Consider the following 19,885-nt stretch of genomic DNA (forward strand, 5'->3'; position numbering starts at 1 on the left):
GTTAGGGAGGGATAAATCCTACTTCCTAAAAAATCACTCTGATTCAAACAAAAAATTCTCTGAAACTGACATTATCATGATGCTTGATTTCTTGATTGACAACATATTTGTTACGTTTGGAGGACATGTTTTTCAACAAACAATTGGCATTCCCATGGGAACCAACTGTGCCCCTCTTCTTGCGGACTTGTTCCCTTATTCATATGAGGCTGATTTCATGTATACAAGAACTTCTAAGGAAGAAAGAAAAGAAGTTAGCAGTATCCTTTAACTTTACTTTCCGCTATATAGAGGATGTTCTCTCACTAAATAATTCAAAATTTGATGACTGTGAAGTCATCGAACTTGAGATAAAGGATACAACAGATACAGTTAAGTCTGCCTCATATGACACAATGAGGGTCAGCTGAAAACAAAGCTTTACGACAAAAGAGATGATATTAGCTTCCCAATTGTGAACTTTTCATTTCTATGTAGCAACATTCCAGCAGCGCCTGCATACGGAGTATATATCTCCCAATTGATACAATATTCCCTGGCTTGTATTTCCTATCATAATTTCCTTGACAGAGGGTAGCTACTCAAAGGAAGCTATTAAACCAAGAGTTCCAAATGGTGAAGTTAAAATCATTCCTTCGTAAATTTTACGGACACCATCACGAGTTGGTTGACCGTTATTGAATATCCATTTTACAAAGAAAGCTTATGTTCCTTTATAGTTTATTTTCCACTTATGAGTTTGAATGTCCCTCTAGTATCTTTCGCCTCTCTTATAGCAATAGGTCAATGATATTTGGTGTATATAATGATTGTAAGGTGTACATGTCTGTCTGGCTTGATTTATAGGACCTTGACCTCATTTTCATAGAACATTTATTATATTCTGTTTACGTGATACTTGTATTAAAACCTTCATATTACAGACTTTCAACAGGAATTCAATGATAAGTAGAACAGGCGAGACATTTCAGTATGTGCACTCTTGTTTAAAAGAAACAAGAACAGATAGAGAGAAACACAATAATAGGCAAATATGTTCAGCACAATTAAATCTATTAATGTGATAAGATGACTAAAATTATCTATCGACTATTAAAAGGAGTTACTTCCCCAGAATGATGATGTTTACAAGTCTTTTACATTTTTGTTAAAAACTGTAGTGGATAGAGGGAAACTTTTTAAAAAATCTTGAAAATCTGCAAAATAAGTTCTACAGGTTAGACAATATGGCCAAATAGTTGAGATTGCTTTTATGATTTATTGTCCGGATAATAATTTTTGACTAATTATGGTCGAGCCTGCAAAATCTGTCGTAGAAAGTGAGACATTGGGATAGCAATCCTGCGGCAGCATTGGCATTGACTAACATATTAAAAGCTTAATATTTCAGGAAGTAGGATTGTACATGTCCAACTGGCAGGTGTCATCTGACCATGACCTCATTTTCATGGTTCAGTGGTAAAAGTTTTTGTATTTTGGTCTGTTTTTCTTATACTGTATGAAATAAGTCAACTATATTTTTTTTATGGAATGATTGTAAGGTGTAAATGTGTCTGGCAGGTATGATCTGAACTTGGCCCCATTTTCATGTTTAATTGGTCAATGTTTGCTGGTTAAGTTTGTTTCTTAAAATACTATAAGCATTAGGCCAACGGGTAAATGTCTATCTGGCAGGGTTCATCTGACCTTGACTTGATTTTCATGGTTCATTGGTCTATATAAAGTTTTCATGGTTTGTTCTGTTTCTTGTATACTATAAGCAATGATTGTAAGGTGTACATATATTTCTGGCTTGGTTTATCTGACCTGACCTCAATTTCTTGGATCATGTTTATGTTTATGTGATACTTTTAGTAAAACTTTATATTAAGAACTATCAAACATAAAATCAATGGTCAGTAAAGCAGTCAGACATTTCAGTGTGTGCACTATGGTTATAATTTTGCCAATAATCTCAAAAACTTTAATAGGTATAAACTATAATTACATACTTCATCACATCTCCGTCATTACAGTTGAACGGACATGCTTGGTCATCTCATCAATTTCCACAAACTGCAATGTTTAGCAACTTATTGTTTGGCTGAACGACATTTTACTTCATGAAGTCATAAACTAACTCAAAACTGTACAGTCAGAATAAACGTCCGCGTCCGCATTCACTCCAAAACCCATTGCAATACAGCTGTTGTAGATATAGGAGAATTTTTCAGACTGACATCTGAGGACCCTGTATTTGGGTGTTGGGTATGGGACTTAACAACCCTGAACAGACTTTTTGTAATCATTAAGCACTACGTCTGCAACTCATCTACCAGTACTACACCAATGTGGTTAGCTCGCTGCCCAGCTGATCAACCCAGCTCTGAAAATTGCCGTTGTGAAGAGCAGTAAACAAAACAGCAAAGAAACAAAACAATTCATCAAAAACCAAAATGACTGCCTCCTTCTTGACCAACTTTTCTACAACAACAAAATATTCAAACCTTACCAAATGCACCAATCCAACCTTGTGTGGACGCCTTTATAGCCAGTCAAGTAAAAATGGTCATCAATACCATACTACAAATATGCTGATAGATAAGATTTACAAATAAGCTAATATAGCTGAATGCAATATAGTTAAAAATCAAAAATCGAAATGGGATTTTTTAAAAAGGCTTGCAATTTGGGCCGTTTGCAGCCTCTTGTTCTTTATTCCCAATACTTTTTACTTAGCATATCCTTCCAATAACGGTATACTGATGAAATTATTTATGATAAGTAAACTTCAAAATAATTGATGATATTGTGTTTTATTTTCTCCTCCATTTCTAGTTATCATTCATGAATGCCTATAATTTAACTTGCAGAAGGACTGCATTTCCATAATTATTCGTGGGATACCAATCTTCATTGATTTCGTGGACAATGGTGAACCACGAAATTAGATGTTCAACACAGTACAAATTTTCTAAAGCTTGTATGCGCAGCCTTTGCCAAAACCATGAAATCAAAAACGCATAAAATACAATTTTCATCATTTCACAAAAAATAAATGAATCCACTGTAAATGCAGAAATTGAAGTGATAATTAGGAATGCTTCAACCATACTTGTTATGTACTGTAAAATCAGAATTTATTGCATTCTTTTATTATAGTGGTTTTTGTCTCGCCTTGACGGAGTCAAAAAGCGAGACATAGGTATGCTGTTTCCGGCATCGGCAGCGTCAACAATGTATTAGTTTGTGATTAGGTCTAGTTCATGGTGAACCACTAGTAGTAGGTCAATGATATTTGGGATGCACTTGTATTAGCATTGGCATATCGCATTACCATGGAGATTATTTGTCCCCGCCCCCTCAGTCAAGGTCTATTGACTATGAAACTTTTCATAGTTAACATGTATTAGTTTGTGATTAGGTCAATTTTTGGGGAACCACTAGTGGTAGGTCAATGATATTTAGTATGCAGTTGTATAAGCATTGGCATATCTCATTTCCATGGAGATTATTTGGCTCCACCCCTTTAGTCATGGTCTATAGACTGAAAATTTTGCTACGTTAACATGTATTAATTTGTGATTAGGTCAGTTCAAGGGGAACCATTAGTGATAGGCCAATGTTAATTGGTGTTCAGTTGTATAAGCATTAGCGCATCTCATTTCCATGGAGAATATTTGGCCCCGCCCCCTCAGTCATGGTCTATTTACTTTGAAAATTTTGCTTAGTTTACATGTATTAGTTTGTGATTAGATCAGTTTAAGATGAACTGCTAATGTTAAGTCAATGATATTTGGTATGCAAATTTATTGGCATTTGCAAATATCATTTCCATGGAGATTATATAGCCCCACCCCTGATCATGGTTCATTGACTTTGAAACTTTTACATAGTTTACAAGTTAATGTTTGTGTTTAGGTTTGTTTAAAGGGAACGACTTATAATAAGTCAATGGTATTTGGTATGCAGTTGTATTAGCATTGGCACATCTCATTCCATGGAGATTGTTTAGCCATGTACCTTCAGTCATGGTTCATCGACTTTGAATATTTGCATAACTAACATGTTAAAGTATTGCTATTTTAATTTTAACATTTGCATTATCAAAATTACAAAAAGGCGAGACATATCTCTGTGATAACAGTTTATTGAATATTGAACAAAAATGCAAGTTTAATTATTGCGATTTCAGAAAATTCTACATACAGATATATGCACCAGATATCAGAATGCAAGTTCTTGTTATTGCGATACTCATGAAGTCGCATTATTCGCATAAATAGAAACCTCACAACAATTTATGAATTTACAGTAATCTGTGTGCTGCTGTACAGAATGTTATTGCTCAGAAAAATGTATTTCACATTAATACGACATTCTATTGTTCAGAAAAATGTATTTCACATTAATACGACATTCTATTGTTCAGACAATTGTATACCATATTGACACAGCATTCTATAGTTTAGACAATTGTATACCATATTGACAATTGTATACCATATTGATGCAGCATTCTATAGTTCAGACAGTTGTATACTATATTGACGCAGCATTCTATAGTTCAGCCAATTTTTACCATATTGACGCAGCATTCTATAGTTCAGACAATTGTATACCATATTGACGCAGTATTCTATAGTTCAGACAATTGTATACCATATTGACGCAGCATTCTATTGTTCAGATATTTGTATACCACATTCACAAAGCAGCAGGGGACTTTAAGCTAAGCTGTAGCAATGTTGTAACAGTTGTAAAATCTTTTTACAGGTAATGAGAAGTTAACTCCCTTGAAAGATTCTGAAAGGACACTTAAAAAAAGTACCTTGAAAGGTTCGATGAATGAGGAGATACTCACCTTGAAAGGTTCTATGAAATTCAGTAAAATGAACGCTAAAATTACTGAATCTGCTTATAAAAAAATTCATGGTACAGTATAATTTATCTAACAAAAGTAGTATTACTTAAGGCGACGCTAGGGGCCGTCTTGACCTTGTTGTAGGGTATGAATGATTCGTTCATTGTTGAAGACCCTACATCAACTGTCAAGATGAAGAACAGGAATAAAACCCTGTTCATTGATAATTTTCTATGTTTTCTATGTATTGTGTGCGATTTTGTCCCATGTACATTTATTCCATATCCTTTCACTTTCTATTAAACTTGCAAAACACAATTAAATAGTATTGTCCATTTGACTTCTATATATTTGCAGAAAAAAATTCTTAAAAAACCATTTTTTCATATTTAATATTTTTTTCCTTGAATGTTGATACAAGTATATGATATATACGAACTCTGACTATTTATTTCATAATTTTTGGTCTATAATTAAAAAAGTTTCTCATTAGGTCTCTATGTTAATTTTGTTTTTTGAAGTGTTGATTACCTGATGGAGTAAGTATAAATAGTGTAATGGCCTCCCAATCAAAACAAAAACAAAATACATGTGCTTTGAATGCTGAAACAATTACCATTCAATTATTTTTCAAAGAGTTATGCCCCTTGGAAATTTTTATGAAATGAAAAATTGCATTGTAAGCAATCTCATCTCTGTACGATTTTTGCAAGATTTTTATCAAGTTTATATCAAAGATTTATATGAGCTATGTGTTAGGCGGTTTGAGAAAAAATGGAAAATTACAAAAATACCAAACTCCAAAACAGAAAGTCCCTAATCAAATGGCAAAATCAAAAGCTCAAACAATTCAAACGAATAGAAAACAACTGTCATATTCCTCACTTGGTACAGGCATTTTCTTATGTAGAAATGGTGGATTAAACCTGGTTTTAAAGCTAGCTAAACCTCTCACTTGTATGACAGTTGCATAAAATTCAATTATATTGACAACAATGTGTAAACAAAATTAAGACACAATAGGTAAAAATGTCTAAAATCGGGGTACAGCAGTCAACATTGTGTTATAATCACATTCACCATAAAAACAAAGAATTAGTGCCAATCAACTTTTTTTAAAAGAGTTTTGTGCCTTGGAAATAATAATATGGAAAATTGCATTGCAAGTGCTCTCAAGCCTACAAAATATGTGCAATGCTGACCATTGTAACTCTGTTCTTTTATTGATTTTTGTCTCGCCTTGACGAAGTCAAAAAGCGAGACATAGGTATGCTGTATCCGGCTTCAGCGACGACAACGGCGGCGGCGTCAACAATGTATTAGTTTGTGATTAGGTCTAGTTCATGGTGAACCACTAGTGGTAGGTCAATGATATTTGGTATGCAGTTGTATTAGCATTGGCACATCTCATTACCATGGAGATTATTTGGCCCCGCCCCCTCAGTCAAGGTCTATTGACTTTGAAACTTTGCTTAGTTTACATGTATATATTAGTTAGTGATTGGGTCAGTTTATGGGGAACCATTAGTGGTAGGTCAATGATATATGGTATGCAGTTGTATAAGCATTGGCATATCTCATTTCCATGGAGATTATTTGGCCCCACCCCCTCATTCATGGTCTATTGACTTTGAAACTTTTGCTTAGTTTTCATGTTTTAGTTTGAGGGTCAGTTTAAGGGGAACCGTTAGTGGTAGGTCAATGATAATTGGTATGCAGTTGTATAAGCATTAGCACATCTCATTTCCATGGAGAATATTTGGTCCCTACCCCTCAGTCATGGTCTATTGACTTCGAAACTTTTGCTTAGTTTACATGTATTAGTTTGTGATTAGTTCAGTTTAAGATGAACCACTAATGTTAAGTCAATGATATTCGGTATGCAAATGTATTGGCATTTGCAAGCTTCATTTCCATGAAGATTATATAACCCCACCCCCTAATTATGGTTCACTGACTTTGAAACTTTTACATAGTTTCCAATTAATGTTTGTGTTTAGGTTTGTTTAAAGGGAACGACTTATGAAAAGTCAATGGTATTTGGTTTGCAGTTGTATTAGCATTGGCACATCTCATTTCCATGGAGATTGTTAAGCCCTGTACCATCAGTCATGGTTCATTGACTGAATATTTGCATAACTTACATGTTAAAGTATTGCTATTTTAATTTCAACATTTGCATTATCAAAATAACAAATGGGCGAGACATATCTCTGTGTTAACAGTTTATGAAATTATGCTTTATGTTGTTTCTATGTAAAACTTGAAAACCATTGAAAATGCTTTTTAAATTTTAATAAGTTCAATATTGCCATTTTTACTTTTACCTATCAGGATTAAAATGGTCCTTCATTGGTTTGAAAGTTTCACTTTATTTCATTTCTAAGCCATTACTGTTAAACGCCTGATTGAATCGTTTTCAAATTTTGATATGTTGTTTTCTTATAACAAAATTGTTAAAGACTCTTTTTTGATAATTTAACTTTCATGGTTCAAGAGTTATGGCCCTTGATGGCTTTAATTATGACATTGATGAATGTCATGTTGACAGCCTCTTGTTACATTAAGAAATTATTCATTTGATTTTGCCATATTATTTGTATTGATACTCAGGTAAAAAATGGGAAAAAGAAGATCCAGCTGAGCAGATAATGAGTAAGTAAATATATGTAAAGAAACTTTTCTACTAAGATTTGTCCTATACATACTGTTGATTCACAGTGGCGGATCCAGAGGGGGGGGTTGGAACCCCCCCTTTTTTTGGACGATGAATGCATTTGAATGGGACTTATATTTGGAACCCCCCCTGTATCCTGGGTTGGGAACCCCCCCTTTTTAAAATGGCTGGATCCACCCCCTGATTCATAATTTTTTGTGAAATACCAATTTTTTGTGTGGATTTCATGGGTATATGTGAACTCCGGCTTCCAACACCTATAAAACTGACATGATGTAGCCATGAGTGCTCTGAAATGCTGATAAACACTAACAAACAAATAAATAAAGAATGTTATTATTGGGGCTTCGGTGGCTGAGCAGTTTATGTAGTTAAACTTCTATATCACTTAAGCCTGTTAACACTGAGGTTGTGAGTTCCAGCCCTGCATGTGGTAGGTGGATTCAACTACAATTTTAAATGACTAGTTTTCCGACCGAAGGTTGTGGTTCTCTCCGGGCACTCTGGTTTCATCCACCAATAAAAACTTACCAAAAATTAGCAAACAGTGCTGAAAGTGGCTTTTAACACCAACAGTCAATCAATAATTATTAGGAGGATCAGTAAAACTAAAAATAGAATTAATTATCATGCATTAAAAAATTATGTCTTAGTTTGTTCTCATTTCATTTTAGGGCTACTTATCTTCCAAGCTATGGTAAACAAGCATACTGGGAGGTTGGCATGTAGGTTTTGTACAAAAGAATTTTGGTATGAAAAGTATCTTGAGCAGCACCTAAAATTGTCACATCTTGAAGAAAGAACAAGTGTCCAAAAGATTACTGAAAGGGAGTTTGTCAAATATCTTCATGAGATAACGGAAGATTTGTCTAAAGTTTTCAGAGAGCTTGCTCGTGCCCTGGAAGATAAGAATATGCTTGCTGCTACACAGTCCAGAAATTTGAAAAACACCAATATCAAGGTGATTTTATGTAATATAAAATGTACAGACTTGGAGTTACTGATGTATGTTTACACCATTGATGACTGGTTTTGTCAAGCATGCAACAAAAAATTCTCAAGTAAAAATTTGATTGATGAGCTTCAGCATCATGCTTGTGGTAAAAAATTTTCAATACTTTATATACGTCCATCTAAAGTAACCAGGGCTTTTTTATCAAGATCTCTCTTCTCAGTTATCAAGGACTGGTCAGAAAGAGAACTATGTCATTTTAAATCTACTCCATCTGGCACCATGACGGATGATGATAGCACAGATTGTCTTGGAGAAGAAAAAAGTGTTGAGGGAATGGTAAAAAAGTTCAGAAAAGAGTTCTCATCAAAATATAAAGACGAAATACAATATATCAAGAAAATCAAAGAAGTTAGCTGTCCTAATTGTAAAGCAAAAATTAACTTAGATGATTTTAAGAGTCATTCCTGCTTGCCACAAGCTACTGTTCTGTGTTATTGCAATATTTGCAAAATTGGTTTAGGTTCGCATTTGCAATTAAAAGCTCACAATTTTTTCATGCACAAAAACGTTTTGCATCATATATCTTTTCAACAAATACCACCCATAGCTGCCATTAATGCAGAAAGTCAAGGACATGAAGAACCACCCACAGCTGTCAGTAATGCAGAAAGTCAAGGGCACGAAGAACAACCCACAGCTGTCAGTTATGCAGAAAGTCAATGTCATGAAGAACTACCCACAGCTGTCAGTAATGCAGAAAGTCAATGCCATGAAGAACCAGCCACAACTGTCAGTAATGCAGGAAGTCAAGGGCATGAAGAACCACCCACAGCTGTCAGTAATGTAGAAAGTCAAGGCCATGAAGAACAACTCACAGCTGTCAGTAATACAGGAAGTCAAGGCCACAAAGAACCACCCTTAGCTGTCATTAATGCAGAAAGTCAAGGGCACGAAGAACCACCGAGAGCTGCCACTAATACAAAAAGTCAAGGACATGATGAACCACCCACAGCTGTCAGTAATACAGAAAGTCAAGGGCACAAAGAACCACCCACAGCTGCCATTAATACAGAAAGTCAAGGACACGGCAAATTGAATACATGGGAAAATCAAAATACTGAGACTGAACTTCTGCAGGGAAGCGAACAACATAAAGAAAAAGATGACCTTGTACAGCATGTAAAAAATTGGGAGATATCTGGATTAAATCTTCGCATAATCGAATCTATCCTTAGAATAATAGTATTTTATACAGACATAGATATTGCACTTCATTTAGAGCAGTTAGAAACTTTAGAGAAAAAGGCCAATTTTGAGGTTGAAACGAAAGGTACTAGGAACAGTTTTAGAATCAAGCAGAAACGAACGCAAAAATTTAATGCTAAACATTTACAGAAGATTTGTTCTGTACATCTACCGAAGAAAGGAGGGGAAATCAGTAATGCAGTCCAGAAGAAAGGAGAGCATACAGTTGTTGCTTTACCTGTACAGAAGGAAGGTGAGCATACAGTCGATGCTTTACCTTTACAAAAGGAAGGTAAGCATACAGTTGATGCTTTACCTTTACCGAAGGAAGGAGAGCATACAGTTGATGCTTTACCTTTACAGAAGGAAGGAGAGCAAACAGTTGATGCTTTACCTTTACAAAAGGAAAGAGAGCATACAGTTGATGCTTTACCTTTACAAAAGGAAAGAGAGCATACAGTTGATGCTTTACCTTTACAAAAGGAAGGAGAGCAAACAGCTGATGCTTTACCTTTACAAAAGGAAAGAGAGCATACAGTTGATGCTTTATCTTTACAAAAGGAAAGAGAGCATACAGTTGATGCTTTACCTTTACAGAAGAAAAGAAAGCATACTGTAGATACTGTTCATAAACAGAAGAAAGGAAAGCATAATGTTAATGCTGTTCATAAACAGAAGAAAAAAGAGCCTACAATTTACGATGAAGATTTTCTGGCATATTACAATACATGTAATATGTACATGTGTAAATTCTGCGATAAGGGGTTCAGTCACTATGTAAAAATGAAAGATCATATATTTGAAGAACATCCTGATGAAAAAAATCGCTGTAAAATTTGTCAACAGATGTTCCGATCCACTGATCAGTTAAGAAAACATGTTAGAAATACACAACACTATTTGAGATATAAAAAGTCTCCTTCAGAGGAGAAAGAAGCACAGAAGATTTGTTCTGTGCATCTACCAAAGAAAGGAGAGGAAATCAGTAATGCTGTACATTTACAGAAAGAAGGAGAGCATACAGTTGAGGATGAACAATACAATAATATGTACAAGTGTAAATATTGCAATAAAGGGTTCAGTCGCTTTGTAAAAATGATAAATCATGTATCTAAAGACCATCCTGATGAAAAAAAACGCTGTAAAATTTGTCATAAGATGTTTGGTTCCATTGATAAGTTAAGAAGACATGTTAAAAAAACAAAACACTATATAAGAAAAGTTGTTGAAAAAACAAAAAACAATTTGAGACAAAAAAAATCTCAGGAAGAAAAGGAACATATGTGTGAATACTGTGGAGAGACATTCTATTCATGGAGTATTCTTAATTACCATATTAAAAATTATCATTTAGGTGATAAAGACAAAAAACCTCGACATGAGTGTGTTCTTTGTGGGAAAGTTTTTGTATCGGTGGCTGAGTTTGCTTCTCATCGTAAGAACGATCACTCAAGGGAGTGTAAGATATGTCTCAAAGTCTTTTGCAGTGTGAGACATCTTGAAAGACACCATAAACTGAAGCATTCTCAAAAACATTTTAAATGTCCGAAGTGCTGGAGGACTTATGCTTTTAATTACTTGCTTCAAATGCATATCAAATTCATTCATGAGGATTACAAACCCTATAGTTGTGATATCTGTGACTACAAATGCTATATGAAGAATGCCATTGTTTCACATATGAAAAACAATCACTAAGGTTTTACTGAATAATTCGTATATTAGGGAGCTACCGTTTGATTTTTTTTTTTTTGGGGGGGGGGGAACTAGGATGAAAAATTTTGTCCTGCATTTTTACTTTTTACTCTATTCCTGCATTTTTTTTATTAGTTTATCCTGACTTTTTTACATTTTTTTTTACTCAAAACTCATGTCCTGCCTTTTTTTTCAAATTTCATCCTAGCCCCCCCCCCCTCCCATAAAAATCAAATGGTAGCTCCCTTATGTATCATTAAGGATGTACTTAGGTATAATTAAAAAAATCAGGAATTTAAAATTGACACTGTAAATGAGAAGAGCATTATTTAAGGAACAAAATAAGTTAAAGATGTTGATAGGTTATGGAGCTCCTTTTCAAGATATTTTGAATGGTGGGTAAAGGCTGACCCTTATATTTGCATTGGTATTATTTGGGTCTCAAAGCGAAAGATAAGAAATCTATAATCTCTTAAATTTTGGTAAATGAATTTTTATGAGCTAATGAAGTCTTTTATGAAAAGAAAAATGGGTGTTAAGGGGCAAAATATTTTACCCTGTATCGTAGGAAAAAAACCAAGGAGTCAGAATATCTGACAAAAATTCCTGAATTTGACTTAAAACACAAGATTTAGTTTTTAGGTCACCTTTCCAAAGGCCATATGAGCTTTTATCAGAGCTTACCAGTCATTCTTGGTTAAACATGTTAAAGATTCTTTTGCTCTTTTTAACCATTGGATCAATTGGGATATATCTTCTTTTTCATTGGTCCTCAATGGTCACTTAAAATTTTGAATCTATTTCACCACAAAAAAAATACCATATAACATAAACAAATAAGAGAGTCTGCAAGGGGTTTACAGAAAAGAGAATAAGGGCCAAAAAAATTAGCGAATATAGAAAAATGAGCAAAAAAAAAAAGATCAAGAGAATAAAGGGCGGCAAAAGTATATAATAATTGTGGAAAATTAACGAATTAGGTTTTACAATACTGCCTCCAGAAATGAACTATGTATAGAATAAAGAAATCATGTAAGTTCCGATAAATCTTATAGTAAGATAATTTTCATGAGAATTTTACAGCATCTGTGTTATTTTTATAGATAAACATAAAGCCCACAAGAATTAAAGAATAAAGACATGAAGGACCCCCATCCAGACCCTCATATAATGACTAACTATTATTAGAACATATAAGTAAAACAGCCAAAAAGTTAAATTTTTTTTTATATTTACCTGATTGTGCAATAAGAAGGTATTTAAGAACATTTTACACTCAAGTTGATCTACTATATTTTTTACCAAATAAGACGCATAGAATTTATAAAAATTCAGTCTCTCAGACATTTTTATCAGATTATTGAACTGATACTTTGTATATACTGTGGATTTATTTAATTTGGTGGGTGCCAACTTGCGTTAATTGAGGAAAATTTTTATTTCAATCATCAATATTTGATATTGTGGTTTTGCCAAAGTCTGTATATAAACCAACAGTTACTCAGGTGAACATTTAAATTTGTGGTAAAACCTTTACCAATGAAATCCATAGAAGTTGGTATCCAACGAGTAATAATAAATCTACCATACTGAAACCTCAGAAATGAATGCAGTACTGCTACTTTTTAACATACAACTTTATCTTATACTACTGTAGACCAACTTATTTCGGGGATACTTTTTTATTTCTATTTTGCGTTGAACCATTCGTAGCCGACTTGGCTGCAATTCATTTTCACGATTTATTAATTTTCTTGATGTATTTATATAAGGGAAGATAAAAGTTTAACAAATTCGCTACAATTTATATTCATGTTATCTTTCAAGTACTAGTAACCAAAATCAGTCGGTTTACAGTATTTGTATTATACATTTATTTGGTTTTCTTTTGATTTTGTAGTTCTTACCGATACTGTTTACATTTCCAAATGATGCAACCTATATTAAAGTTGTATGATTTTTTTAAAGTATGATTTTAATTTAGGGAAATTAATATTGATTAAGGACTAGTAGCATTTGAAGTTCTATACTAGGGCAAATTCTTTGCTAAATATTTTTTCTCATGATGATACTATATAAAACATATGACAATGTATAAATCTCTTAAACAAAATAAAAGAGTGATATTTCATTATTTGTTTGTTCTCCAACCTAATTGGGAAAAGATGTAGCCTTTGATCAGATGCTATGTTTATAGATTCATTAACAAAACAGTTGCAACAAGTGGAACAGGAGCTGCTCTCTGTTCAGATCCCATTAGTTCACCCTAAATATTTGGTCTGGTTTGGATTGCTCAATCTTCAGCTTTGGCTAGTTTTCTGTGTACTGTTTGTGTTGACTGTATATACTTTTTCCATGTCTGTTTTTCTTTTTTTATGCTCACCTGTTTTAATACCCCCGCCAGGTTGCATTAAGTGTTATCCTTGTCCGTCCATTCGTCTGTACGTTCAAAAATTAATTTCCATTCCCTAACTCAAGTTTGCTTCTACCAAATGTTATGAAACTTATACACTATGCTAATTACCATAAAACACAGATCAAGTTCGAATTTGGATGGCGTCACTTTTACAGTGCTCTAGTTAATTGTCCCTTTATAACATTAAATGCAAGAGGGGGCCGGCATCATCTGTGTCCCATGGGCACATTCTCCATTTATTTTTATGCCCCAACTACAATAGTAGAGGGGCATTATGTTTTTCGGTCTGTGCGTCCGTTCGTCCGTCTTTTTGGTCGAGGTAGTTTTTGATGAAGTTGAAGTCCAATCAACTTGAAACTTAGTACACATGTTCCCTAAGATGTGATCTTTCTAATTTTAATGTTAAATTAAGAGTTTTGACCCCAATTTCACGGTCCACTGAAAATGATAGTGCGAGTGGGGCATCCATGTACTATGGACACATCCTTGTTTTTATATATATTTGACTATTCTAATTTTCGAGGTTTTGCCTATTATCTCATAAACTATAATAATAGATAAAACTTTGGAGGGGGGCTAGGATGAAATTTGAAAAAAGGCAGGATGAGTAACTTGGCAAAAAAAAAGGCAGGATGACAATTTATGTAAAAAAAGTCAGGATAAACTAATAAAAAAGGCAGGACCGAATAGAGTGAAATATAAAAAGGCAGGACAGAGATTACAACAAAAAAATGCAGGACAAATTTTTCATCCTAGCCCCTCCCAATAAAAATCAAATGGTAGCTCCCTTATAGCCCTTGAATGACAATTTTATCTATTAACTCAAAAACTATTATAGATAGGTAGAATCTGTCAAAAGCAAAATTGAGGTATTGCCCCGTAATGATCATTTTTGTCGAGCCTGTGACTTCTGTCACAGAAAGCTCATCATAGGGATAGTGATCCGGCGGCAGCGTTAACAAACATCTTAAAAGCTTAAAATTTCAGAAGGTAGAAGACCTGGATCCTTCATACTTTGTATATAGATACCTTATGTTATGAAGTTTACGTCTGTTATATGTCCATTGTCCTTGACCTCATTTTCATGGTTCAGTGACTACTTGAAAAAAAAGTTAAGATTTTTAGGATTCTTAATTTCTCTCTTATTATGAGTAATATGATAACTATATTTGGTATGTGCGTACCTTGCAAGGTCCTTGTGCCTGTCAGACAGTTTTCACTTGACCTCAACCTCATTTCATTGATCAGTGGTCAAGTCCAAATCTCAGATACTATAAGCAATAGGTCTACTATATTTGGTGTATGGAATGATTGTAAGGTGTACATGTCCAACCGGTAGATGTCATCTGACCTTGACCTCATTTTCATGGTTCAGTGGTTAAAGTTAAGTTTTTGTTTTTTGGTCTTTTTTTCTAATACTATAAGCAATAGGTCAACTATATTTGATGTATGGAATGGTTGTAAGGGAGCTACCATTTGATGTTTATGGGGGTCTAGGATGAAATTTGAAGAAAAAAAGGCAGGACAGTAGTTTTGAGTTAAAAAAAAAAGGCAGGATGAGCAACTTCTCAAAAAAAAAGGCAGGATGAGCAACTTCTCAAAAAAAAAGGCAGGATAAACTAATAAAAAAAAGGCAGGAACTAATAGAAACAGGACAAGAGATTACAACTAAAAAAAAATGCAGGACAAAATTTTTCATCACAGCAACCCCCCCCTAAAAATCAAATAGTAGCTTCCTCAAGTGTATATGTCTGTCTGGCAATTATCATCTGACCATGACCTCATTGGTCAATCTTAATTTTTCCTGGTTATGTTTGTTTCTTAGATACTATATGCAATAGGTCAACTATACTTAAAGCATGTAATGATTGTAAAGTGTACATGTCAGTCTGGCAGGGTTCACCGGACCTTGACCTCATTTTCATGGTTCATTGATCATGTTAAGTTTTCCTGGTTAAGTTTGTTTCTTAGATGTGCAATAGGTCAAGTATATTTAAAGCATATTTGGTGTATGGAATAATTGTAAAGTGTACATGTATTTCCAGTTTGGTTTCTCTGACCTTGACCTCATTTTCTTGGATCATGTTAAATTTATGTGACAGTTGCAGTAAAGCTTTATATTTAGGACTATCAACATAAAATCAATGGTAAGAAAAGAAGGAGAGACATTTCGGCGTGTGCACTGACTCTTGTTACAAATTTTTGCAAAAAAAAAGATGGTGGATAAATAAAAAGTGACAACAGCAAAAAAGATCAGCAAGACAAGACATACAAATAGTTCAACATAGCCGAAATTTTTATGTGACTTCTTTAAGGATTTATTGCGCTTAAATGATGATTTTACCCTTTTTCATTTTGGAGCAAATTACACAGATGATAGAAAGACACTGTAATCAATAAAAATGATCATCAAGCAGATCAGTACTTCATGGATAAGACCCTTCTAGTGTTTGTCTTGACTCCGGAGATGGGAGACAATCTGGTGGCTGCGTAAACTATTATAGCTTTATGTTTCAGACGATAGAAGACCTGTATCCTTCGTATCTTGTATGATCTTTGTATATAGATGCCTTAATTTTGTAACGAAGTTTCGAAGTTTCCGTATGTCATATGACAATTGTCTGTGACCTCATATTCATGGTTTTAATTTTGTTTAATGTTAAGTTTTTGTATTTTGGTCGGTTTCTCAGATACTGTATTCAATAGGCCAACGATATTTTTTTGTTTGGAATGATTGTAAGGTGTAAATGTCTGTCTGGCAAGTATCATCTGACCTTGACCTCGTTTTCATTACACATTGGTAAATGTTAAGTTTACGTCGTTTGGTCCTTCTCAGATACTATAATCAATAAGCCAACTATATTTGGTGTATGGAATAATTGTAAGTTCCACATCTCTGGCTGGCAGGTATTATATGACCTTGACCTCATTTTACGGTTCATTGAACAATGTCGAGCTTTAGGGGTCTGTTTTCTTTAAGGAATAAGTTTAATAATTTTAGTGTATGGAATAATGGTATATGTGGGTCTGGCAGGGTTAATCAGACCTTGACCTGATTGATAATGATATGAATTGTGACTTTTTGTCTTGTTATGGTTTATCTCTCTAAGTTTGGTTTGTTATTTGTTGTCCTGTGACTTTCTGTCCGATGTTTTAAATGAACACGCGTATATACTGTTGATCCAGTAGAGGTAATTACTACAGTTGGTTTTTGGTGGGGTTCGTGTTGCTCAGTCTTTAGTTTTCTATGTTGTGTTTTGTATACTGTTGTTTGTCTTTTCGTCGTTTTTCATTTTTTCACCATGGAATTGTCAGTTTCGTTTTCGAATTAGGAGTTTGAATATCCGTTTGATATCTTACGCCTCTCTTTCACACAAGAAAGCCTCCGGATTCAACCGCATCACATGCTTTATATTTCACTTCATATACATACACATAATCATATAGTGCTTAATATTGTTGTAAATGATGCCCTTTATGGGTTCTTGATTAGATTAATAAAATTCTTATCTTATCTTATCTTATCTTATACAAAACAACATGCAATACTTTGTCCTTATTCATACCGCTGAAACCTAAGTGTAATTTCAGATTTGACCGATTTAAGTAGTAATGTTATTTAGGTTTTTCCATATATTGTATGTGCAATACGATAATATTGTACTTTTGTAAACAAACTGAATCATGATTTTCTACATATATTTATAACTTTTTTACAATGACTTATTTTTGTTGATTATTTCATATTTTTCGATAAAGGTTATGATATTTTAGTAAAAGACCAATTATTCAGTTGTCTGTTTTTTTTTCAAAATTAATCTATTACAATGTATTTCAATGATCATTTTAAACATAAAACGGTACCAATTTTGCATGTTACCACTTGTATCATCGGTCGATTAGAGTTGTCTCGCTTTGATTACCTTAGCTGTATTTGGCAAAACTTTTAGAGATTTTTGGTCCTCAATGCTCTTCAACTTCGTACTTTATTTGGCCTTTTTAAATTTTTTTTATTCGAGCGTCACTGGTGAGTCTTTTGTAGACGAAACGCGCGTCTGGCGTAAATACAAAATCTTCAATCCTGGTATCTATGGTTATAAAATTGAGAATGGAAATGGGGAATGTGTCAAAGAGACAACAACCCGACCATAGAGCAGACAACAGCTTAGTTTATTTTCCTTTTAATACTTAAGTAGTTTCTTGCTTCGCGATTTTAGCTTTAAATATATTATACCTACAAATGTTTGCCAGAGCGACATACTATTATATAATGTAAACAAATGTTTGCCAGAGCGACATACTATTATATAATGTAATGCCTATCATTTTCTATATGTTTCATTCGCAGTAAAGTTGTTGAAACCTGGTGGAATTTGATATGAAAAGTATAAATAATATTTTAACAATTAACATATATCTATCAGTAAAAATATTCTGTCGAAGCACGGAGACCATTTTGTGGTACTATTGCAAGATTCAAAAAATTATCTGGTTTGAAATATTTAAATTATTTTTGAAATAATACCTGTCCATTTTCACAAGGGGTCTCGGTGGCCGAGTGGTCTAAGTAGTTACTACTGTAATCACTAGCCAGTCAACACTGAGGTTGTGAGTTCGAACCCCGCTGTTGCGGATGCATTCGACTCCAATCTTAATTGACTAGGATTGTCAGTTTTCCTATCGAAGGTCGGTGGTTTTCTCCGGGCACTCCGGCTTCCTCTACCAATAAAAACTGGCCGCCACGAAATAGTCTAAAAGCGGTGCTGAAAAGTGGCGTTTAAACACCAAAAAATCAAAAATCAAATCCATTTTCACACATGTTTCTTTTTATACGACCGCAAAAAATTTTGCGGTCGTATATTGGTATCACGTTGTCGTCGTCGTCTGCGTCGTCCGAAGACATTTGGTTTCCGGACAATAACTTTAGTATATGTAAATAGAAATCTATGAAATTTAAACACAAGTTTTATAACCCCAAAAGGAAGGTTTGGATTGATTTTGGGGGTTATGGTCCTAACAGTTTAGGAATTAGGGGCTAAAAAGGGGCCCAAATAAGCATTTTTCTAGGTTCCAGACAATAACTTGTGGAAAGGTGTATGGATCTCTCTGAAATTAGACCATAAGTTTCCATACCACAAAGGGAAGGTTAGGATTGGCTTTGGGGGGTTATGGCTCAAACCGTTTAGAAATAAGGGGCAAAAAGGGGGAAACAAGGGTTTCCTGGTTAATGGACAATTACTTAAAAGTACAATGGTATGTTTGGATTACCTCCCTTACACTGCTTTTAAATTATGTATAAAGAAATGTTGTATTGTCTTGAGGTGATTAGCTGTCAATTTATTTTTAGAAGTTACTTTTAAAAATGCTGATTAAGGAATATTAATTTTAGCCATGATTATGTATGTCATTTTCTATTTTAAGACTTTTATGATGTATTTGAATGGGTAATTATGGTTGCAAACTCCATTGGAAATGTGAATTGAGATTATGACCATATTTTTTTTTAAAAGGGGGGGGGGGGGTAAAAAAGAAATTGTGGGGGGACAATTTTTTCTCATTTCAAATTTCAGAAATTAAGAAGAAAATTTCTTCAAATATTATTTTTTTTTTTGGCAAAAAGGGGGGGGGGGGGTCAATTCGCAACAGCATGGTGTATTGCACAAAAGCAAAAAAAAAATTAATATAAATTCAAATCATATAACCAATTCTAAGTTCTTTGACTACAGTTATTCTGTGTCAGAAACCTATTATGTGTCAAATATTGAATTACAATCCAAATTCAGACCTGTATCAAGCGCGAATATTGTGTCCATTTTTGCCCCACCTGTTCAGGGTTGGACCTCTGCGGTCGTATCCAGCTGCGCTCGGCGAAGCAATTTATTTTTATATTCGTTATCAATATAAAGCTACCACAAAACATCTGACTAGGCCAGGACTTGCGTATTACAATTTAACCAGTTAAACTGGTGACCAGTATCCTACGATTTCCGCGTACACATCACGGGTTTAATGAGGTAAGCTCAAGACAAAATAAACAGCTGCGCCATGAGCGCA

General features: G+C 34.1%; 1 protein-coding gene across 11 annotated transcripts in view; it reads left to right on the top strand.

Annotated features, from left to right (window-relative positions):
- Positions 1-13,546, top strand: part of LOC127709456 (uncharacterized) — an 85,455-nt gene extending 71,909 nt beyond the window's left edge. For 10 of the 11 annotated variants that reach the window (XM_052215008.1, XM_052215007.1, XM_052215012.1 and 7 more), the window contains 3 exons: positions 4,756-4,914; positions 7,457-7,498; positions 8,195-13,546. In XM_052215008.1, the coding sequence (XP_052070968.1) occupies positions 4,756-4,914; positions 7,457-7,498; positions 8,195-11,418 (3,425 nt within the window). In that variant the 3' untranslated portion in view covers positions 11,419-13,546. The remainder of the gene's footprint in view (positions 1-4,755; positions 4,915-7,456; positions 7,499-8,194) is intronic. The other variant, XM_052215011.1, reaches the window with a different exon arrangement.
- The last annotated feature ends 6,339 nt before the right edge of the window (positions 13,547-19,885 follow it).

Source organism: Mytilus californianus, unplaced genomic scaffold (assembly GCF_021869535.1).
Source record: "Mytilus californianus isolate M0D057914Y unplaced genomic scaffold, xbMytCali1.0.p SCAF_7, whole genome shotgun sequence".
NCBI lineage: Eukaryota > Metazoa > Mollusca > Bivalvia > Mytilida > Mytilidae > Mytilus > Mytilus californianus.